Source organism: Oncorhynchus kisutch, linkage group LG18 (genome assembly GCF_002021735.2).
Source record: "Oncorhynchus kisutch isolate 150728-3 linkage group LG18, Okis_V2, whole genome shotgun sequence".
NCBI classification, from domain to species: domain Eukaryota; kingdom Metazoa; phylum Chordata; class Actinopteri; order Salmoniformes; family Salmonidae; genus Oncorhynchus; species Oncorhynchus kisutch.
In genome coordinates this window covers 70,773,760-70,797,824 of record NC_034191.2, presented here as the reverse complement: position 1 = coordinate 70,797,824, position 24,065 = coordinate 70,773,760, and the positions used below count along the sequence as shown (strand labels likewise).

The following is a 24,065-nucleotide window of genomic DNA, read 5'->3' as shown; positions in this document are numbered from 1 at the left end:
GACCAACATACCACCAGTATCAGTTTCATAATCATAATAATGTGTGGTATCAGTATCAGTAGCATTGTGAGCATTAGCAACATGATTCTGTCCATCATTTCTCCTCTGACCTGGGCGATGTGGGGAAACTTGTGGCAGGAGAAGTCAATGAAGGCCAGGTCGTTGAAGCCAGAGGGGATGGAGGGGTTGTTCTGGATGAAGGGCTGTCCGCCGGGGTCTATGGGCAGCTGCTTGTGGATGCCAGCGTTGTGCCGCAGCAGGCCGCGGTGGGTCCGGAAGGAGAGGCAGCACAGGTCACACCTAGAGACAAGACATAGAAAGATGATATATTTAAGCAATAAGGCCTGAGGAGGTGTGGTATATGGCCAACATACCACGGCTAAGGGCTGTTCTTACGCATGACGCAACGCGGAGGGCTGTTCTTACGCATGACGCAACGCGGAGTGCCTGGATACAGCCCTTAGCCGTGGTATATTGGCCATATACCACAAACACCCGATGTGCCTTATTGCTATTATAAACTGGTTACCAACGTAATTAGAGCAGTAAAAATACATGTTTTGTCATACCCGTGGTATACGGTCTGATATACCATGGCTGTCAATGGCTGTCAGCCAAATCAGCATTCAGAGCTCGAACCACCCAGTTTATAAAATATTATATATGATATAATATCTACTGTGTTGTTGTTTTTAACTGTACTTTTGCTCGTGTAGTGCTGCGTTGTAGTCTGGTGCAAGAAACACACTTTATAAATCAAATTGTTTGTGTGGATAACTCCCAGCGTGGCCTGTGGCAGTGCTGGCTCGGGCCTCGTTAGCCGCTGAGAGGGACAGCTGCTCAGTGTCTCCCACGGCCAGCCCTCTTATCGGCCACCGTGTGGCGAGGTGTCCAAGGGGATGGCACACAGCTTTATCAGGACGTGTATACAGAGACACACCTAAGGAAGGACCAAATGTGTCTGAGCGCCTCATGGCCCACCTTCATCCCTGCCTAGACTCACCTCCCCTCATCCCACTCACAGAGCTTCCCTCCCCTCCCCCATCCCACTCACGCAGCTCCCCTCCCCTCATCCCACTCACAGAGCTTCCCTCCCCTCCCCCATCCCACTCACCCACCCCCCTCATCCCACTCACCCAGCCCCCCTCATCCCACTCACCCACCCCCCTCATCCCACTCACCCACCCCCCTCATCCCACTCACCCACCCCCCTCACCCACCCCCCCATCCCACTCACCCACCCCCCTCATCCCACTCACCCACCCCCCCCATCCCACTCACCCACCCCCCTCATCCCACTCACCCACCCCCCTCATCCCACTCACCCACCCCCCCATCCCACTCACCCACCCCCCCCATCCCACTCACCCACCCCCCCCATCCCACTCACCCACCCCCCTCATCCCACTCACCCACCCCCCTCATCCCACTCACCCACCCCCTCATCCCACTCACCCACCCCCCTCATCCCACTCACCCACCCCCCTCATCCCACTCACCCACCCCCCTCATCCCACTCACCCACCCCCTCATCCCACTCACCCACCCCCCTCATCCCACTCACCCAGCCCCCCTCATCCCACTCACCCACCCCCCTCATCCCACTCACCCACCCCCCTCATCCCACCCCCCTCATCCCACTCACCCACCCCCCTCATCCCACTCACCCAGCCCCCCTCATCCCACTCACCCACCCCCCTCATCCCACTCACCCACCCCCCTCATCCCACTCACCCACCCCCCTCATCCCACTCACCCAGCCCCCCTCATCCCACTCACCCACCCCCCTCATCCCACTCACCCACCCCCCTCATCCCACTCACCCACCCCCCTCATCCCACTCACCCAGCCCCCCTCATCCCACTCACCCACCCCCCTCATCCCACTCACCCAGCCCCCCCATCCCACTCACCCCCCCCCCCCATCCCACTCACCCAGCCCCCCTCATCCCACTCACCCACCCCCCTCATCCCACTCACCCAGCCCCCCCCCATCCCACTCACCCACCCCCCCCATCCCACTCACCCAGCCCCCCTCATCCCACTCACCCAGCCCCCCTCATCCCACTCACCCAGCCCCCCTCATCCCACTCACCCAGCCCCCCCCATCCCACTCACCCACCCCCCCCATCCCACTCACCCACCCCCAGTGGTGTAAAGTACTTAAGTAGTACTTTAAAGTATTTTTATTTAAGTAGTTTTGGGGGGTATCTGTACTTTACTATTTATATTTTTGACTACATTTACTTTTTATTTATTTATTTTTATTTTACCTTTATTTAACCAGGTAGGCAAGTTGAGAACAAGTTCTCATTTACAATTGCGACCTGGCCAAGATAAAGCAAAGCAGTTCGACAGATAAAACGACACAGAGTTACACATGGAGTAAAAACAAACATACAGTCAATAATGCAGTATAAACAAGTCTATATACAATGTGAGCAAATGAGGTGAGAAGGGAGGTAAAGGCAAAAAGGCCATGGTGGCAAAGTAAATACAATATAGCAAGTAAAATACTGGAATGGTAGTTTTGCAATGGAAGAATGTGCAAAGTAGAAATAAAAAAATAATGGGGTGCAAAGGAGCAAAATAAATAAATAAATTAAAATTAAATAGAGTTGGGAAAGAGGTAGTTGTTTGGGCTAAATTATAGGTGGGCTATGTACAGGTGCAGTAATCTGTGAGCTGCTCTGACAGTTGGTGCTTAAAGCTAGTGAGGGAGATAAGTGTTTCCAGTTTCAGAGATTTTTGTAGTTCGTTCCAGTCATTGGCAGCAGAGAACTGGAAGGAGAGGCGGCCAAAGAAAGAATTGGTTTTGGGGGTGACTAGAGAGATATACCTGCTGGAGCGTGTGCTACAGGTGGGAGATGCTATGGTGACCAGCGAGCTGAGATAAGGGGGGACTTTACCTAGCAGGGTCTTGTAGATGACATGGAGCCAGTGGGTTTGGCGACGAGTATGAAGCGAGGGCCAGCCAACGAGAGCGTACAGGTCGCAATGGTGGGTAGTATATGGGGCTTTGGTGATAAAACGGATTGCACTGTGATAGACTGCATCCAATTTGTTGAGTAGGGTATTGGAGGCTATTTTGTAAATGACATCGCAAAAGTCGAGGATTGGTAGGATGGTCAGTTTTACAAGGGTATGTTTGGCAGCATGAGTGAAGGATGCTTTGTTGCGAAATAGGAAGCCAATTCTAGATTTAACTTTGGATTGGAGATGTTTGATATGGGTCTGGAAGGAGAGTTTACAGTCTAACCAGACACCTAAGTATTTGTAGTTGTCCACGTATTCTAAGTCAGAGCCGTCCAGAGTAGTGATGTTGGACAGGCGGGTAGGTGCAGGTAGCGATCGGTTGAAGAGCATGCATTTAGTTTTACTTGTATTTAAGAGCAATTGGAGGCCACGGAAGGAGAGTTGTATGGCATTGAAGCTTGCCTGGAGGGTTGTTAACACAGTGTCCAAAGAAGGGCCGGAAGTATACAGAATGGTGTCGTCTGCGTAGAGGTGGATCAGGGACTCACCAGCAGCAAGAGCGACCTCATTGATGTATACAGAGAAGAGAGTCGGTCCAAGAATTGAACCCTGTGGCACCCCCATAGAGACTGCCAGAGGTCCGGACAGCAGACCCTCCGATTTGACACACTGAACTCTATCAGAGAAGTAGTTACTCGTTCGGCGTTACTCTGGACCCTGATCTCTCTTTTGAAGAACATATCAAGACCATTTCGAGGACAGCTTTTTTCCATCTACGTAACATTGCAAAAATCTGAAACTTTCTGTCCAAAAATGATGCAGAAAAATTAATCCATGCTTTTGTCACTTCTAGGTTAGACTACTGCAATGCTCTATTTTCCGGCTACCCGGATAAAGCACTAAATAAACTTCAGTTAGTGCTAAATACGGCTGCTAGAATCCTGACTAGAACCAAAAAATTGGATCATATTACTCCAGTGCTAGCCTCTCTACACTGGCTTCCTGTCAAAGCAAGGGCTGATTTCAAGGTTTTACTGCTAACCTACAAAGCATTACATGGGCTTGCTCCTACCTATCTCTCTGATTTGGTCCTGCCGTACATACCTACACGTACGCTACGGTCACAAGACGCAGGCCTCCTAATTGTCCCTAGAATTTCTAAGCAAACAGCTGGAGGCAGGGCTTTCTCCTATAGAGCTCCATTTTTATGGAACGGTCTGCCTACCCATGTCAGAGACGCAAACTCGGTCTCAACCTTTAAGTCTTTACTGAAGACTCATCTCTTCAGTGGGTCATATGATTGAGTGTAGTCTGGCCCAGGAGTGGGAAGGTGAACGGAAAGGCTCTGGAGCAACGAACCGCCCTTGCTGTCTCTGCCTGGCCGGTTCCCCTCTTTCCACTGGGATTCTCTGCCTCTAACCCTATTACAGGGGCTGAGTCACTGGCTTGCTGGAGCTCTCTCATGCCGTCCCTGGAGGGGGTGCGTCACCTGAGTGGGTTGATTCACTGTTGTGGTCATCCTGTCTGGGTTGGCGCCCCCCCCCTTGGGTTGTGCCGTGGCGGAGATCTTTGTGGGCTATACTCAGCCTTGTCTCAGGATGGTAAGTTGGTGGTTGAAGATATCCCTCTAGTGGTGTGGGGGCTGTGCTTTGGCAAAGTGGGTGGGGTTATATCCTTCCTGTTTGGCCCTGTCCGGGGGTGTCCTCGGATGGGGCCACAGTGTCTCCTGACCCCTCCTGTCTCAGCCTCCAGTATTTATGCTGCAGTAGTTTATGTGTCGGGGGGCTGGGGTCAGTTTGTTATATCTGTAGTGCTTCGCCTGTCCTATTCGGTGTCCTGTGTGAATCTAAGTGTGCGTTCTCTAATTCTCTCCTTCTCTCTTTCTTTCTCTCTCTCGGAGGACCTGAGCCCTAGGACCATGCCCCAGGACTACCTGACATGATGACTCCTTGCTGTCCCCAGTCCACCTGGCCATGCTGCTGCTCCAGTTTCAACTTCCACCTGACTGTGCTGCTGCTCTAGTTTCAACTGTTCTGCCTTATTATTATTCGACCATGCTGGTCATTTATGAACATTTGAACATCTTGGCCATGTTCTGTTATAATCTCCACCCGGCACAGCCAGAAGAGGACTGGCCACCCCACATAGCCTGGTTCCTCTCTAGGTTTCTTCCTAGGTATTGGCCTTTCTAGGGAGTTTTTCCTAGCCACCGTGCTTCTACACCTGCATTGCTTGCTGTTTGGGGTTTTAGGCTGGGTTTCTGTACAGCACTTTGAGATATCAGCTGATGTACGAAGGGCTATATAAATAAATTTGATTTGATTTGATTTGATTTAGTTGGTGAACCAGGCGAGGCAATCATTTGAGAAACCAAGGCTGTCGAGTCTGCCGATGAGGATATGGTGATTGACAGAGTCGAAAGCCTTGGCCAGATCAATGAATACGGCTGCACAGTAATGTTTCTTATCGATGGCGGTTAAGATATCGTTTAGGACCTTGAGCGTGGCTGAGGTGCACCCATGACCAGCTCTGAAACCGGATTGCATAGCAGAGAAGGTATGGTGAGATTCGAAATGGTCGGTAATCTGTTTGTTGACTTGGCTTTCGAAGACCTTAGAAAGGCACGGTAGGATAGATATAGGTCTGTAGCAGTTTGGGTCAAGAGTGTCCCCCCCTTTGAAGAGGGGGATGACCGCAGCTGCTTTCCAATCTTTTGGAATCTCAGACGACACGAAAGAGAGGTTGAACAGGCTAGTAATAGGGGTGGCAACAATTTCGGCAGATAATTTTAGAAAGAAAGGGTCCAGATTGTCTAGCCCGGCTGATTTGTAGGGGTCCCGATTTTGCAGCTCTTTCAGAACATCAGCTGAATGGATTTGGGAGAAGGAGAAATGGGGAAGGCTTGGGCGAGTTGCTGTTGGGGGTGCAGTGCTGTTGTCCGGGGTAGGAGTAGCCAGGTGGAAAGCATGGCCAGCCGTAGAAAAATGCTTATTGAAATTCTCAATTATGGTGGATTTATCAGTGGTGACAGTGTTTCCTATCTTCAGTGCAGTGGGCAGCTGGGAGGAGGTGTTCTTATTCTCCATGGACTTTACAGTGTCCCAGAACTTTTTTGAGTTAGTGTTGCAGGAAGCAAATTTCTGCTTGAAAAAGCTAGCCTTGGCTTTTCTAACTGCCTGTGTATAATGATTTCTAGCTTCCCTGAACAGCTGCATATCACGGGGGCTGTTCGATGCTAATGCAGAACGCCATAGGATGTTTTTGTGTTGGTTAAGGGCAGTCAGGTCTGGGGAGAACCAAGGGCTATATCTGTTCCTGGTTCTAAATTTCTTAAATGGGGCATGTTTATTTAAGATGGTTAGGAAGGCATTTTTTAAAAATATCCAGGCATCCTCTACTGACGGGATGAGATCAATATCCTTCCAGGATACCCCGGCCAGGTCGATTAGAAAGGCCTGCTCGCAGAAGTGTTTCAGGGAGCGTTTTACAGTGATGAGTGGAGGTCGTTTGACCGCTGACCCATTACGGATGCAGGCAATGAGGCAGTGATCGCTGAGATCTTGGTTGAAGACAGACTTCATTACATTCCATAAGAAAATATTGTACTTTTTACTCCATACATTTTCCTTGACACCCAAAAGTACAGGTCACATGTGGAATGCTTAGCAGGACAGGAAAAAAGTCAAATTCACACACTGATCAACCAAACACCCCTGGTCATCCCTACTGCTTCGTTTGTAAATGATGTCCCCCTGGATTTCCATAAATAAATAAAAATCAAGAAAATGGTGCCATCTGGTTTGCTTAATATAAGGAATTTGAAATGATTTATACTTTTACTTTCGATACTTAAGTATGTTTTAAACCAAATACTTTTTAGACTTTTACCCCTCATCCCTCCTGTGGTTTCACACCTCTGTGTGCCTGCTACTGTGGGTGTGTGGTGGGTAACCTGTGTACACATTCATTGTGGGTGCCTGTGTGTGAGAAAAACTGTGTGTGTGTGTGTGTGTACATCTGTGGGAAAGTATGTCTGTGTGTACATCTGTGGGAAAGCCTGTGTGTTTTCTGTCTCTCACACAGGTCTGCAAGAGCCGTCTAATAGCACAGAGGTTGGCTCAAGCCCAGAGAATTACCCTCCTCCGCTAGAATGGAGGCGCTGCCACTATACGGTGTGTGTGTGTGTGTGTGCGCACGTGCATCCGTGCACGTCGCTGCAAGCCGAATGCGTAGTTTCTCAGCTTCTTAGAAACCGTGTACAAAGAGGTACCCAAGCCAGCCAGTGCAACCATATCCTCTTACCTGGCCGTCTCAACTCTTGTGATTAACTGGGATTAGGGCTACATTTGCAGCACTTCCTACAATAAATAATGAGATTGCTGCTCAACTCAACTACAGAAAGGCTGCATCTGTCTTCTTTTCAGTTCAGACAAATACATTCCTATGTGTGAGTTATGAGCGGCTATCCATTCAGCCCAAGTTGCGGTTGGAGTTGAGTCGCCATGGTGATCTGGAGATTGTGATGCCTCCATGGAAACGGACCCACTCCCCCCTTCCGTTGTCGAGCTGACCACGTCCCGACGCGTCCCCTCTGTGACTCATTAAACCACCCCCCACCCTCACTCCTCCATCCTCGCTCCCTCCATCCCTGCTCCCTCCATCCCTCCCTTTCTGGGGAGAGCCTCCCTGCTGACTCCCCACTTTTTAACCCTCAGGGCCTTGCACCACAGCATCAGTGCCCCGAAGTTAATGTCTTCCAATGAGGAAGAGGGCACCGAGACAGGCTTTAGCAGTATGATGGACAGAGACCACCAGGTGCATAGGACCAGGGCAGAGGGAGGGCAAAGGTCATTCGGTCTGTGACCATAGCATTGACCCCTGATCCTGGTGGCCTTTATGACCACTACTGTCACCCTCATTTTAACTTGTTCATTAGCCTGTTCTGTTGTTGACACAGGCCTTTTGGTTGCTGTGGCAACATCATTTGGACAGAGCCAGAATGGATTTTGGGATTTATCACCCCACATTCTATCATCAATTCTAACTGTTGATTTGATTGTCACCAAAATACACTATATATACAAAAGTATATGGACACCCCTTCATTAGTGGATTCGGCTATTTCAGCCACACCTGTTTCTAACAGGTGTATAAAATAGAGCAGACCGCCATGCAATCGCCATAGACAAACACTGGCCAAAAAAAGGCCTGAAGAGCTCAGTGTCTTTAAATGCGGCACTTTCAAAGGTTGCCACCTTTCCAACAAGTCAGTTTGTCAAATTTCTGCCGTGCTAGAGCTGCCACAGTCAAATGTAAGTGCAGTTATTGTGGAAACATCTATGAGCAACAACGGCTCAGCCACGAAGTGGTAGGCCACACAAGCTCACAGAACGGGACCATCGAGTGCTGAAGCACGTAGCATGTAAAAATCGTCTGTCCTCGTTTGCAACACACAACCGAGTTCCAAACTGCCTCTGAAAGCAACGTCAGCACAATAACTGTTTGTCAGGAGCTTAATGAAATGGGTTTCCATGGCCGAGCAGCCGCACACAAGAAAAATATCACCATGTGCAATGCCAAGCGATGGCTGGACTGGTGTAAAGCTTGCCGCCATTGGACTCTGGTGCAGTGGAAACACGTTCTCTGGAGTGATGATTCACTCTTCACCATCTGGCAGTCCGACGGACGAATTTGGGTTTGGAGGATGCCAGGAGAACGCTTCCTGACCTAATGCATAGTACTGACTGTAAAGTTTGGTGGAGAAGGAATAATGGTCTATGGTTGTTTTTCATGGTTCAGGCTAGGCCCCGTAGTTCCAGTGAAGGGAAGGACCAACTCCATATTAATGTCCATGATTTTGGAATGAGATGTTCGACAAGCAGGTGTCCACATACTTTTGGTCATGTAGAGTTTCAATTTAGTAACACTGTGACATATCAGCTACCTGTTGAGACTTGTACTGCATTTATGCCATCAATGTATTTCCTGTGTGTGTGTGTGTGTGTGTGTGGCTCCAGTACCTGAGCGTGGTGTCGGGGTGTGTGTCCATGTGGACTTCCAGGTCGTACTTGCAGCCAAAAGTCTTGAAGCAGATCGGGCACGGCAACACCTCATCATCCCCCTGGCCTGAACCCAACTCCTCCAACACACTCTCCTCTAGCACCTGGACACACACACACACACACACACACACACACACACACACACACACACACATACAATATAGGTAACAATATTAATGACTTCAATGGAAATGTAATGCGGTGGACTAGAGGAGATGCGTGCACACATTTGACAGTGTGTTGAAGTATGTGTGTGATTTTCTGTGTGTGTTACCTTTTTTTTGTCCGGTTCGTCGCTTCGCTCCTTGTCCTCGTCCATGGCTGACCTCCTCTTGGCGGAGGGGCGGCGTCTCTTGGTGGGCAGGGGGGGGCTGGTGGGAACGACGCCAGCCGGGTCTTTGTCATGGATCTTCATATGTCTGCAGGGAGGAGACAGACAGGAAAATACGTCAGAACAGAACAAGCCAGGTACCGATCGGTTTGTGCTTTAGGCTACTTCATTATCATGACAATGCAATCAGGAGTTGACAGGAGAGCAGAAATAGACTGGCTACTATGGTCGTTGAGGAAAAGTTTGCTGGCTAACTCAGTGATCCTGCTTTGTAACATGCTTGTAGTATCCTCTTAAAAAATGCTGGATTGATGTACACCACTGATTTCATTGCCTGTACTTTGCAGCGAGCCTCAGATCTACTGAAGAGACAGTGTGGATGGAGGGTTGCCAGGTTGGGAAGCTGGGCTCAACACACACACACACACTTTCCATATTATATACTGAACACCCATATAAACGCAACATGCAACAATTGCAACAGCCCTGGTGGACATTCCTGCAGTCAACATGCCAATTGCACGCTCACTCAAAACTTGAGACATCTGTGTCATTGTGTTGTTTGACAAAACTGCACATTTTAGAGTGGCCTTTTATTGTCCCCAGCACAAGATGGACCTGTATAATGATCAAGCTGTTTAATCAGATTCTTGATATGTCACACCTGTCAGGTGGATTATCTTGGCAAAGGAGAAATGCTCACTAACAGGGATACAAACACATTTGTGCACAAAATTTGAGAGAAATAAGCTTTGTGTGCTTATGGAACATTTCTGGTGTCTTTTATTTCAGCTCATGAAACATGGGATCAACTCTTTACATGTTGAGTTTATATTTTTGTTCAGTATATATGTCACATTGTCTTCTCTAGAAACATTTACAGGGATAGTTCAGCTATTTATTTTTCATATTTGTGCCATTCAGATATAGTTATGCAGTTGAACATAGATTATGTTTATTTGTACTGTGGTGGATGTTTGACCACAAAAATAAGCCTGTTTAGACAGAGGGTGTCCTCTGGAAGCCATTGTTGCTGCTGCTAACTTCCCTCCTCCAACACCACTTCACTACACAACATTTCAGCTGTCGGGCTATGTCACATAGAGGAGAGAGGGGGGAGGGAAGGAGAGAGGGAGCGAAGAGAAGGAGGGAGACAAGGAGGGGTGTACAGAGAGAGCAAGAGTGAAACAGGGAGAAAGACGAGCGGAAGGATAGAGATGTGCGACGGACAGCGAGACGGTAAGAGAGAGAAGAGCTGTCACACGGGAGTTCTAAAAGACAGGCCTGACTATCAGCACAGGAAGTCATGTTATCTACGGGGGGGGGGGGGGGGGGTGGTGAGGAGGAAGAGAGGGTAGAGAGCGAGGAGGGGACAATGTATAGCTGGGGGATTGGGTTCAGGCAAAGTGAACTGTTAACTAACTCCATCAAGATAAATGTGACTTGAATGTGTTCTTCAGAAGCTGATGACATTAGTCTAAACTGAGAGAGGGGGTCAAAGATAACTGCAGAGCTAGGAGAAGAGTGATGAATGGTGGTGGGGGGGGGTTCACTAAACCATACAGGAGTCCTTTTTCTCCCCCCTCCCCCTCTAATCTGTCTGGTGAAAGGTCAAATGCCATCGGTTGATTTAAGGAAATGTGTGTGCGAGTGTGTGTGTGCGTGTGTGAAGGGAGTGGGGACAGGAGGACTAAGACCCTGGCAAACACATCAGCACATCCCTGACGGGCCTAGCCCATAGAGCCCTGCATCAGTAGCCAGTCATTGGGCCTCTGTATGTGTGCTAACATTTCAGTGAGTGCGCTAACATTTCAGTGAGTGCGCTAACATTTCAGTGTGTGCTAACATTTCAGTGAGTGTGCTAACATTTCAGTGTGTGTGCTAACATTTCAGTGTGTGTGCTAACATTTCAGTGAGTGCGCTAACATTTCAGTGTGTGTGCTAACATTTCAGTGAGTGCGCTAACATTTCAGTGAGTGCGCTAACATTTCAGTGTGTGTGCTAACATTTCAGTGAGTGTGCTAACATTTCAGTGTGTGTGCTAACATTTCAGTGTGTGTGCTAACATTTCAGTGAGTGCGCTAACATTTCAGTGTGTGTGCTAACATTTCAGTGAGTGTGACTGTGTACCCATACATCTGTGTTGGCAAGTTGCTGCTTGAATAAAGATGGGTGCATGATTGTGCAATTGTGTGGGCAAACCTTTTTCTGAGTAACTTTGAGTGTGTGTGCATGGATATGTGATATAGCTATGTCTGTGTATACGTGTGTTTGCGTAAGAGTGACTACGTACGTCTGTGTGTGTGCCAGTGTCAATAAGTGTGTTTGTCTGTGTAAAACTGTGTGTATTCGACAGCATCAGAGAGGAAAGGTCAGCCAGCGCAGGGTAGGCAGCACACAGGTCTCGGCTTTCACTCTGCCGTCAGTGCCTGAGTTATAAATAGCAGGCAGGCAGCGAGCTGGCCGCCCATGTGGGGACCTGACAGGCAGCAGCCGCATCCACCTGGACTCTGACCCCCGGCCACAGCCAATCCCGAGAGAGCCAAGCTTCCATGTCAGCACAGCGAGATTGGATGAAGCCAACTTGTCTTTGTGTCACCTCAGACACTCTCCTCAATTCACCTGTCCTCCTACAAGACATTTCCACAGTCTATCAGGTTGGTTGATGTTTGATCAGCACCTGAGGTTACCATGTGACAAAATACCTTGTTATCTATGCTGGAAGATAATCATTTATTTTTAAATAAAAAATGTAAAGAAATGTGTAATTTGCATGAATCATCAGGACATTGTAGTGCTCTGAGGCACTCAGACCTCACATTACACCAAGAGTAAAAATACACCAGCTTATGAAGATGATTTATAGTGTTCTTATGAGAGACTGTGACAGTGGGGGTTGATGATTTATAGTGTTCTTATGAGAGACTGTGACAGTGGGGGTTGATGATTTATAGTGTTCTTATGAGAGACTGTGACAGTGGGGGTTGATGATTTATAGTGTTCTTATGAGAGACTGTGACAGTGGGGGTTGATGATTTATAGTGTTCTTATGAGAGACTGTGACAGTGGGGGTTGATGATTTATAGTGTTCTTATGAGAGACTGTGACAGTGGGGGTTGATGATTTATAGTGTTCTTATGAGAGACTGTGACAGTGGGGGTTGATGATTTATAGTGTTCTTATGAGAGACTGTGACAGTGGGGGTTGATGATTTATAGTGTTCTTATGAGAGACTGTGACAGTGGGGGTTGATGATTTATAGTGTTCTTATGAGAGACTGTGACAGTGGGGGTTGATGATTTATAGTGTTCTTATGAGAGACTGTGACAGTGGGGGTTGATGATTTATAGTGTTCTTATGAGAGACTGTGACAGTGGGGGTTGATGATTTATAGTGTTCTTATGAGAGACTGTGACAGTGGGGGTTGATGATTTATAGTGTTCTTATGAGAGACTGTGACAGTGGGGGTTGATGATTTATAGTGTTCTTATGAGAGACTGTGACAGTGGGGGTTGATGATTTATAGTGTTCTTATGAGAGACTGTGACAGTGGGGGTTGATGATTTATAGTGTTCTTATGAGAGACTGTGACAGTGGGGGTTGATGATTTATAGTGTTCTTATGAGAGACTGTGACAGTGGGGGTTGATGATTTATAGTGTTCTTATGAGAGACTGTGACAGTGGGGGTTGATGATTTATAGTGTTCTTATGAGAGACTGTGACAGTGGGGGTTGATGATTTATAGTGTTCTTATGAGAGACTGTGACAGTGGGGGTTGATGATTTATAGTGTTCTTATGAGAGACTGTGACAGTGGGGGTTGATGATTTATAGTGTTCTTATGAGAGACTGTGACAGTGGGGGTTGATGATTTATAGTGTTCTTATGAGAGACTGTGACAGTGGGGGTTGATGATTTATAGTGTTCTTATGAGAGACTGTGACAGTGGGGGTTGATGATTTATAGTGTTCTTATGAGAGACTGTGACAGTGGGGGTTGATGATTTATAGTGTTCTTATGAGAGACTGTGACAGTGGGGGTTGATGATTTATAGTGTTCTTATGAGAGACTGTGACAGTGGGGGTTGATGATTTATAGTGTTCTTATGAGAGACTGTGACAGTGGGGGTTGATGATTTATAGTGTTCTTATGAGAGACTGTGACAGTGGGGGTTGATGATTTATAGTGTTCTTATGAGAGACTGTGACAGTGGGGGTTGATGATTTATAGTGTTCTTATGAGAGACTGTGACAGTGGGGGTTGATGATTATAGTGTTCTTATGAGAGACTGTGACAGTGGGGGTTGATGATTTATAGTGTTCTTATGAGAGACTGTGACAGTGGGGGTTGATGATTTATAGTGTTCTTATGAGAGACTGTGACAGTGGGGGTTGATGATTTATAGTGTTCTTATGAGAGACTGTGACAGTGGGGGTTGATGATTTATAGTGTTCTTATGAGAGACTGTGACAGTGGGGGTTGATGATTTATAGTGTTCTTATGAGAGACTGTGACAGTGGGGGTTGATGATTTATAGTGTTCTTATGAGAGACTGTGACAGTGGGGGTTGATGATTTATAGTGTTCTTATGAGAGACTGTGACAGTGGGGGTTGATGATTTATAGTGTTCTTATGAGAGACTGTGACAGTGGGGGTTGATGATTTATAGTGTTCTTATGAGAGACTGTGACAGTGGGGGTTGATGATTTATAGTGTTCTTATGAGAGAAAACAAAACGAAGAGACAGAAAAAGAAAGACAGAACTCCTCAGACTGTGACAGTGGGGGTTGATGATTCAACAGGTCTCTTCTCATCCAAACTGAAAAATTCCACTGCACCAGCACAAAGGGTGGACAGGGGGCGCCGTAGCGTCAAAATGCTGCTCCCTGCTCTTGTGCAATGTCACACCAAGGGCATTCCTCCTTACCATCGCAGCTTCTCTCTCTCTCCTTCTCTTCTAGCACACTTTAATGTCCTCACTGTTCTGTAAAGAGTTAAAGCAAGTGAATGCGCACCATCCACTACTCACTGGCTCAGTCTATTCACCAGGCCCTTCATAGGGTTGGGGTGCATCTCCTTGGCAACCGGCTCACAACAGCAGGCCCCATTTCATTTGATGCTCCGGCAACAAAATGGCTGCTCCACTGCCAGTCATATGGACAGCTCCATCACATCAGCCCAGAGCTGGATGGATTCAGTACCGTGGAACATTCACAAGGAAGGTGGCAGATAGAAATAGAATGAATAGAGCCCACTCCATCTCAGTGTGCTTTGAGTTTCTTACCCCAAAGCTTCTTTTTTTGGAGTGTTAAGAAAATGCTAAATAGGGTGGTGAAAAATAACACTTACATGCAAAGTAACAACTTAGTATCGCCTAGTATTTTCTAAACAGAATTCATCCACTTCCTTTGACATCCTGTGACACTAGAGAGCACTGAGCTACCAACACACAAACGTCTTTCTGACAGTCGTTTTCTCTCAGATTGAGGCGGCCTACACTCATTGTTTCCTGCCCACACCTCTTCATTCCATGTGCATGAGAGAGCTGCATCTACCGAGCAGGCAGACTACTGTCCTGGTGCATCCCTATCATGCAGACAGCAGACTTCAACATCCAGCCGTTTAGATTTCACGACAACACTACTTCATCAGGAGAACTTAACTGTGCAGCAGGGCAACTTCAGAAGCTTATGTTGTAGGGCAGGTCAACTCAATGGGATGGCGCTTCTCACATCAGCACGTCACATTCAAACCTCAAGCTCCAAATTCTAGTCAATTCAGTCAAATCTAGTCAATTTTAGTAAATTCAGTCAATTCTAGTAAATTCAGTCTAGCATGCTGGGAGCAGATACCCCATCATCGGGTGTGTGTGTGTGTGTGTTGAAGTGGGGAGGGGGCCAACGTCATCTTCCCACTTCCTGTGTTTTGCTCTGCCTAAACAGCAGCCCCTGATAACGCCCATACATTTATCTCTGTGCCACAGTCCTCTGAACTCCTAGCCCCTCACCCCTCCATGTAAATGGTCTGACAAACGTTAGCTTGAAGACAGGGGGTTTAAGCATCAGGCAGGAGCTTGAAAGGTCTACGGGTTCTTTCATTTATTCATTCAACCCCATTTTCCCCTCAAGGCCTTGTTGACCATTGGTGTGTGGGCATAACAGACCAAACTATGCCCACTGAATTATGTATGAATTGAAGATGAATCTGTATTCTTAGTCATTTCTGGTAAAAAATAAATAATAATATGAATAATAAAAAATGACCCGGCACCACTGAGGGGGAGAGTCTTTGCGACTGTACCGTGTGATGATGGCTTAGACTTTGTATTTATGTGTATTGTGTTTTTGTTTGAGGAATTCAGACATTTTTTGGGAGAGAAAAAAACAATGCTTTCCCTCTGGGATTTGTTTGTTTACTGAGTATCGTGTTTTATATCAACTGCTAGGCTATTCTAAAGGGCGCGTTTGCAGTTGGCGACAGGTGCTAGCTAACGCTGGGATTTGTGCTGGGTTTGTGTGGCGGGAGCAGGACTGCACATGTGTTTGGGTGGTGCTGCTGTCATAGCTGGGAAGGGTAGTGTTTACAGAGAGGCTTAAAGACCAAAACCTTAGTCTTGGTAATTCTCTCAGCCTTCCTTGGCATACGACCTTTACACAGTCCATGGCATTTCTTGTGAGATGAATAGTACTTTTCTAAAGCTTGAAGGGAAGAAAAAAACTGTACAGGTGAACTACCCCGGGTAATGAAACGTCTACTGTAGAGGTGAACTACCCCGGGTAATGAAACGTCTACTGTAGAGGTGAACTACCCCGGGTAATGAAAACGTCTACTGTAGAGGTGAACTACCCCGGGTAATGAAACGTCTACTGTAGAGGTGAACTACCCCGGGTAATGAAACGTCTACTGTACAGGTGAACTACCCCGGGTAATGAAACATCTACTGTACAGGTGAACTACCCCGGGTAATGAAACGTCTACTGTAGAGGTGAACTACCCCGGGTAATGAAACGTCTACTGTAGAGGTGAACTACCCCGGGTAATGAAAACGTCTACTGTAGAGGTGAACTACCCCGGGTAATGAAACGTCTACTGTAGAGGTGAACTACCCCGGGTAATGAAACGTCTACTGTACAGGTGAACTACCCCGGGTAATGAAACATCTACTGTACAGGTGAACTACCCCGGGTAATGAAAACGTCTACTGTAGAGGTGAACTACCCCGGGTAATGAAACGTCTACTGTAGAGGTGAACTACCCCGGGTAATGAAACGTCTACTGTAGAGGTGAACTACCCCGGGTAATGAAACGTCTACTGTAGAGGTGAACTACCCCGGGTAATGAAACGTCTACTGTAGAGGTGAACTACCCCGGGTAATGAAACGTCTACTGTACAGGTGAACTACCCCAGGTAATGAAACGTCTACTATAGAGGTGAACTACCCCGGGTAATGAAACGTCTACTGTACAGGTGAACTACCCCAGGTAATGAAACGTCTACTATAGAGGTGAACACCATTAGCAATGATCGGTTTTCTACCAGTTTCTGTTTTTGACACGCAAAACAGAAAACCATGTAGAAATCACACCAGACCTGACCACAAAGACTAAACATCAGCAGGTAGTGATAACCAATGAGAGTTAGAGTGAGTGTGAGTGAGGGTGGGTGGGTGGGTGTCTGACCTGTGCATGTTGCCGTTGGTGGTGAAAGTCTGTCCGCAGAAGGAGCACTTGTAGGGCCTCTCTCCGCTGTGCACTAGCATGTGGCGGTCCAGTGAGCTGGCTGAGCTCAGGGCCTTGCCACAGATGCTGCATGAATGGTCCGTCGCCCCGTTGTCCGAGTTGTGCTGAGAGAGAGATTATAGAGTATAATTACTACATGTTATGCTTATTACTTCCATGACTTTATGTACTTGTGAATAGTAGTGTTACCTGTCGGATGTGCATAGTGAGCTGGTGCTGGGTCATACAGTCCTTGTCACACAGGGGACAGATGAAATCTGTACTGAAGTCTTTGGCTTCCTGTAACACAGTCCCACACAGGAGGAGACGAGAGGTTAGAAACACACAGAGAGGCGACATGCGAATATACTGTGAGGTCCAATCCTGACCAGTGAAACCTATAGTAGCTTCATCTTTGAAATGGTTAAGATTTGATCATTGGGGTTGGTTATACGGCAAAAATACTTCCTCTTGGCTTTCATTACTATGCCGTAGATGGATGGACTGTGGTTGGTGGGGCCTGAAGCACTGATGTCTACTCCATTTACCATGGGGAATATCCTAGTCTTGTGCAATACAACAATGTCATCGAATTATATTATTTTGATGATAAAGAGCAGAATCCTGATGTCTTATCTTTCGTCATATCTGCAGACGGCTGACTGTCTCTCCCTCCGTTGACCTGCTAGTCACAGAGAGTTTGGGATTTGGATTTGATGCTCACATTGACCCTGTCACTCATTCGCCTGTAGCCCTGCTCAGTTACCCGTTGCTTGGTGTGTGTGTGTGTGTGCGTATGCATGGTGAGGGGGATGTTTGACGTTGAGCTCAGTGTAACCCTACATCCCAGGGCCCACCTTCCTCCCTCTCCCTCTCTCTCTCTCTCTCCCTCTCTCTCTCTCTCTCCCTCTCTCTCTCTCTCCCTCCCTCCCTCCCTCTCTCTCTCTCTCTCTCTCCCTCTCTCTCTCTCTCCCTCTCTCTCTCCCTCTCTCTCTCTCCCTCCCTCCCTTTGCTGTTGACACTACAGCTGATCATTAACTGACTGACTGAACACTACAGTGCCATGGATCGCACACACGCACACACACACACACACACACACACACACACACACACACACACACACACACACACACACACACACACTCTCTCTTCAAAAACAATCTCTAGGAAGCACTTCCTTTTCCTCTCGGCGAGGACTAGCACCGGTGTTGTTTAAACCCTGTGCACTGCTGGCTTCCACTCAAGTCTGTTTCACAGCCCAACATCTTGCTGGCATCCACTGCATTACAGACGTTTTCTCCACTATATAGTGTATAGTGTGTGGTAACAGAGGTCAAGAAACATCCTTCATCATTCATTCATTCTCCTGCGAGTGTGTGTGTGTGTGTGTGTGTCCATACTGCAGGATGAACATCAAGAGAGAGGGAGAGCGGTGGAGTTTCATACCTTCCGGTCTTTCATATAGTTCTGCTTTGACTATATCAACCAATGCCTTTCAAATGCAGTTAAAGTGAATTGAGTTTGAGGCTTGCAGCAGAAGATACATAACGACTGCTTGTTTAAAAGGGGAATTCTCAGCCAGGCAGACAGACACAGTTTAGACACCATTTCCTTGTCTCTGCTACTCTTTCTAAACCACAGCCCAGTGTGAACTCTGCAAGCTGGCCACTAGTGAAAACCTCTTCACCCGCTAGCAAGCATTGACCATACAGCTGTGTGCGGCCCATGCTAGAGCTGACATAATCTGGTGAATTACATAATCGTCTGTAAGCCGGTTTCCTCAAGTGGCGAGAGCCTGAGAATCAGGCCACTCCTGCTAAAGGGAAGTGAAGTACACTGTGTATGACAAGGGAGGGTGAGCCTAAAGCTCTGGTTCTGGATGGCTCTTGTTCCAGGCTGTGTGTGTGTGTGTGTGTGTGTGTGTGTGTGTGTGTGTGTGTGTGTGTGTGTGTGTGTGTGTGTGTGTGTGTGTGTGTGTGTGTGTGTGTGTGTGTGTGTGTGTGTGTGTGTGTGTGTGTGTGTGTGTGTGTGTGTGTGTGTGTGTATGCTTCATAACTGACACCTGTTTGTCCTACACCCGAGCGCTACGGGCCCCAATCCCAGGCTTTAAAAGGAGCCATGTGACCCAGGCCGGGGGAAGACAGAAGGGGAATTGAGAGGCAAGGAGAGTTATGGACCATTTGTTGCTACTCGTTTGAAAACTGACACACACACACACACAACTGTACCTCACTGTTGGCGCCTAGTCAGAAACATCAGGTTTTACTTTATGTCGTGTTGTGTTTCTTGTTGTGATGTGTGTTTTGTCCTATATTTATATCGTATTTATTGTTAATCCCAGCCCCCGTCCCCGCAGGAGGCCTTTTGCTAGGCTGTCTTTTTAAGTAAGAATTTGTTCTTAACTGATTTGCCTAGTTAAAGGTTACATACATTTTTAAAAACACTTCAAATGTGATGCTAAACAGACTCAGCCTCTTCCCTGTCCATTTTGTGTGTGTGTGTGTGTGTGTGTACCATGGTGTTCCTCCGGGCGTTGCGGTTGACACTAGGGGGTCTGGGCAGGGTGGTCTTGCTGATGGGGGTGGAGGGTGTGGAAGGCTCCAGGGCTCCGTTGAGCTGGCCTGCATTCATCACCGTCGACAACATGGTGTTGATGGATGACAAGTCCACGCCTTCCTCCTCTGTCATATTCTCTCCATTTTCTCCATCCATGCCTTCCTCCTCCTCTTCCTCCATCGCTCCGTTACTCCCTGGGAAGAGCGAGGAAACCGCCGTTAGCACACACACACACACACACACACATACACGCAAACACACACACACACACACACACACATACACGCAAACACACACGCAAACATACACACACACGCAAACACACACCCACACACACACACCCACACAGAGGCTAACACACACATAAGAACACTGAAACATGGACACACAGGCACACACACCACCCTGACCTGTGTGTTTGTCCTGTGTGTGTGTGGAGTCAGGGGTCTCCTGCTCCTCTGAGTGCTCGGTCTCTCCAGCGCTCAGCTCGACGCTCACTCCTCCCCCCGGACGCGTGCTCTCCATCACTGCAACAACACAAACATACACACAAACTTAGTGACATGGGACAGACACACAAACTTAGCGACATGGGACAGACACACAAACTTAGTGACATGGGACAGACACACAAACTTAGCGACATGGGACAGACACACAAACTTAGTGACATGGGACAGACACACAAACTTAGTGACATGGGACAGACACACAAACTTAGTGACATGGGACAGACACACAAACTTAGTGACATGGGACAGACACACAAACTTAGTGACATGGGACAGACACACAAACTTAGTGACATGGGACAGACACACAAACTTAGCGACATGGGACAGACACACAAACTTAGCGACATGGGACAGACACACAAACTTAGCGACATGGGACAGACACACAAACTTAGCGACATGGGACAGACACACAAACTTAGCGACATGGGACAGACACACAAACTTAGCGACATGGGACAGACACACAAACTTAGTGACATGGGACAGACACACAAACTTAGTGACATGGGACAGACACACAAACTTAGGGGCATGGGACAGACACACAAACCTAGCGACATGGGACAGACACACAAACTTAGCGACATGGGACAGACACACAAACTTAGTGACATGGGACAGACACACAAACTTAGTGACATGGGACAGACACACAAACTTAGTGACATGGGACAGACACACAAACTTAGTGACATGGGACAGACACACAAACTTAGTGACATGGGACAGACACACAAACTTAGTGACATGGGACAGACACACAAACTTAGTGACATGGGACAGACACACAAACTTAGTGACATGGGACAGACACACAAGCTAAGAAGGCTTTTTTTAGCTAGCTATTAGCATTTTCCCCTGCCCAAAGATTTTTAAGACACTGATGCCACATACACACACACACACACACACACATGCACACACAACACACACGTGATCAAGAGCAGGAGTCAGAAGATGGTAAATTAAGTGAGTATGCAGTGCACTTCACAGTGTGCACTTGAGCATAGGGTGGCTTATGGAGTGGCAGGAGGACTTAGAGGGGTTGAGGTTTACGCAGGGAGGAGGTGGTGGAGGAAGAGGTGGAGGAAGAGGAGGTGTAGGGTGACCTTGTGATTGGGAGAGAGAGAATACTGACTCGATGCCCAGTGGAAAAGAGTTGATGTCACTAGCTAGATACGATAGCCTGTGTTTTATGACACTCACACCTGTTTCGTGTGACACAAGAGAGTGAGCGAGGGAGCGAGGGAGCGAGGGAGGGAGGGAGGGAGGGAGGGAGGGAGGGAGGGGGGGTAGAAACCGTATTTCTTTCCTTCCATCCTTCCATCATTGCAAAACTACTTCTCTCTAGTAACAAACCAATCACAGCAGGCCACCAGGATTCAAGTAACCCCATAAGCCCCCACACCACTACCCACCACAGGAGGTTGGTGGCACCTTAATGGGGAGGACAGGCTTGTGGTAATGGCTGGAGTGGAATGAGTGGAATGGTATCAATTACATCAAACACAAGGGTCCATTGGCTCCGTTCTAGACTGATACCCACTCACCCAAATACACACAGGTTCAATCCCTTGGTTTCCCCATCCTCTCTCCACACCCTGTTGCTTGGAGCGCCCAGTCCCCAATGGGAGGGTTTGGGGAGCTAATCTCTCCAACTCCATGCAGGACTGGTGCTTTCTGTACTACCCCCAGGCCCATCCTGTATCCTGCACACATCCCTAACTATGACTAAGGTAGTTAGTTGGCTATGGAGCCCCAACTAATACAGACAGTGACTGAGATACAGTTAAAGGACAGGGAGGGGAGGAGGGAGGAAGGGGGGGGGGGGGGGGGGGGGAGGATGCAAAAGAGGGGAAGGAAAGAAAGAAAAAGGGGGTAGAGCGAGGGGGAAGAGATAAGGAGAGATACAACTGCAGAATAAGCAAAAAAGAGAAGAGGGAGGAGAGAAAGAGAGAGGTAGTCAGAAGTCCCCCCTCCTGTTAATTGCGGCTTTCCGTTCACAGCCCCACAGGAAGCTCCTCTACGGTCCAGGCCACTTCCTCCTCCTCATGGAGGGGTGGAGTACGTGTTCTAGTCTCTACATGTCTCGTTCCTCTACATGGGTTTAGTGTGAGTCACTCAGAAAACCAAAGTGGATGAAAAAGGGAGTGGGAAAGAAATGGATGGAGGACAGGAGTTGGGATGATGAAGAGAAAAATAGATGAGAGAACAGAGAGGGAAGGAAAGGGAACAAGGGTCTGGGAAACAGACACTGGAGTAGCAGAGAGATAGACAAATACAAGATGAGATGGAGGAGAGGAAGGGGGGCAAAAGGAGGAGAGGGGGAACGAGTGGGTGAGAGAGAGGTGAGCTTAAACAGACTGGTAAAGGCTGGTTATGTTTTTTAGTGACCCACGGGAGCGAGCAGTGACGTGACATCACAGACGGTAACATGGCCTAAGCAGAGGTGCAGTGTGACGGTCCCCTCTGATAGGGTGAGAGGGGTGTGTGCGTGCCTCTCACTACATGTCTTGCTGGTACTGCATCCTATGTATAACATATTTGTCTTTTTCATTGACAAAAATGAGTCATGCAGGATATAACAAACACAACCCTCCCTGGTGTTGCAAGTAACACCATGCACAGACTTACTGAGTCTTTTCTCACTACAGTATTGCATCATGCATAAATGAATGAAAGCTACTGGACTAAAACCAGTATTGTGGAGTAAGTAGCCTTCAGTAGCCAACGGAGTAGCAGCACTAACTAGTAATACAAGTGGTCATATCAAATAGTGGGGGGTTGGTTGGCCCTGGGGGGGCTAACCGCTAAACGCAGATCTCAAGCTTAGCCGTGGATTTGTTTTATTTCATTAGCCCGAGCATCACCCCCCCCCCCCTCCATCCTGCACTCTGATTGGTGGATCAAACACTTGGGCAGCACTTTTTATGGCCTGCTAAAATGAACTGCAACAGATGGTGGGAACAGGGAAGAAGGAGAGGCTTGAAAGAGAGGGATAGATGGAGGAAGGAAAGAGGTGGAGAAGATAGAGGGAGGATAAGGAGAGAACGGAAGAGATACCAAGACATAGAAGGGGTAGTTGAAGAAATGAAAAAAGGCTGAGGGAGAGAGTAAAGCGAGAGAAAGAGAGATTGCACAACGGTTGGGCTAGGTTTCCAGATTTCTGTTGTGATGTTTTCAGAGCAGGCGATTGGGGCAGACTGTTGCACTTGTTTGGAGATTCCAACACACGCTCACAGAGAGAGTAGCGCATGTTACAGGAGAGGTGCGCGTGCATGTTTGTGTGTGTGTGTGTGTGTGTGTGTGGAGAGGACGGTTGAAGGGGGGCAGCAGTGGCTGCTGTTACTACATCTGTTCCCAGGCATCACTCTCACTCCGGCTTTGACACCCCCCCCCACCCTCCATATCCCCCTATCCTACACACACAAACACACACACCGCGCTGCCCGACCCTGACATCCTGACATTCTTGCACATCCTTGTAAAAAAATAGCAGGGGAGGTCACAATGTGGGAGTCAAGAGAGAAACAACTTTGTGTGTGTGTATGCGTGTTCGTGCATTTGTGTGTGCGTGCATGTGCGTGCATGTGCGTGCATGTGCGTGTGTGATAGAGAGTGTGGAAGTTACACACAGAGATGGAAAAGTTGCCACACTGTGCCAAAGAGCGGCAAACAAGAATGCCTCTCCTCTTCTCTCCTCTCCTCTTGTCGAACCTTGGGCCCCCTCGTACTCCCTCCCTCTCGCAGACTCCTCCCACCTCCATTTGCTCTCCCCCTCTCCTTCCGTCTCTCTCCATCTTGTTTTGTCTGCCTGCCTGGCCGGGCCCCTCCCTCTTCCCTCCATCATCTCTCACACTCCCTCTCCTTTTCCTCTTTTCTCTTTTCTGTCACCTTCTGT

General features: G+C 47.9%; 1 protein-coding gene across 3 annotated transcripts in view; it reads right to left on the bottom strand.

The window, feature by feature from the left end:
* Window positions 1–24,065, bottom strand: part of LOC109909836 (ras-responsive element-binding protein 1-like) — a 69,596-nt gene that overhangs the window by 8,817 nt on the left and 36,714 nt on the right. For all 3 annotated transcript variants that reach the window (XM_031796698.1, XM_031796701.1, XM_031796699.1), the window contains 7 exons: window positions 20,057–20,173; window positions 19,605–19,840; window positions 17,298–17,387; window positions 17,049–17,212; window positions 9,312–9,456; window positions 8,996–9,138; window positions 111–300 (listed from right to left, as the gene is read on the bottom strand). In XM_031796698.1, coding sequence (XP_031652558.1) covers window positions 111–300; window positions 8,996–9,138; window positions 9,312–9,456; window positions 17,049–17,212; window positions 17,298–17,387; window positions 19,605–19,840; window positions 20,057–20,173 — 1,085 coding nt within the window. The remainder of the gene's footprint in view (window positions 1–110; window positions 301–8,995; window positions 9,139–9,311; window positions 9,457–17,048; window positions 17,213–17,297; window positions 17,388–19,604; window positions 19,841–20,056; window positions 20,174–24,065) is intronic.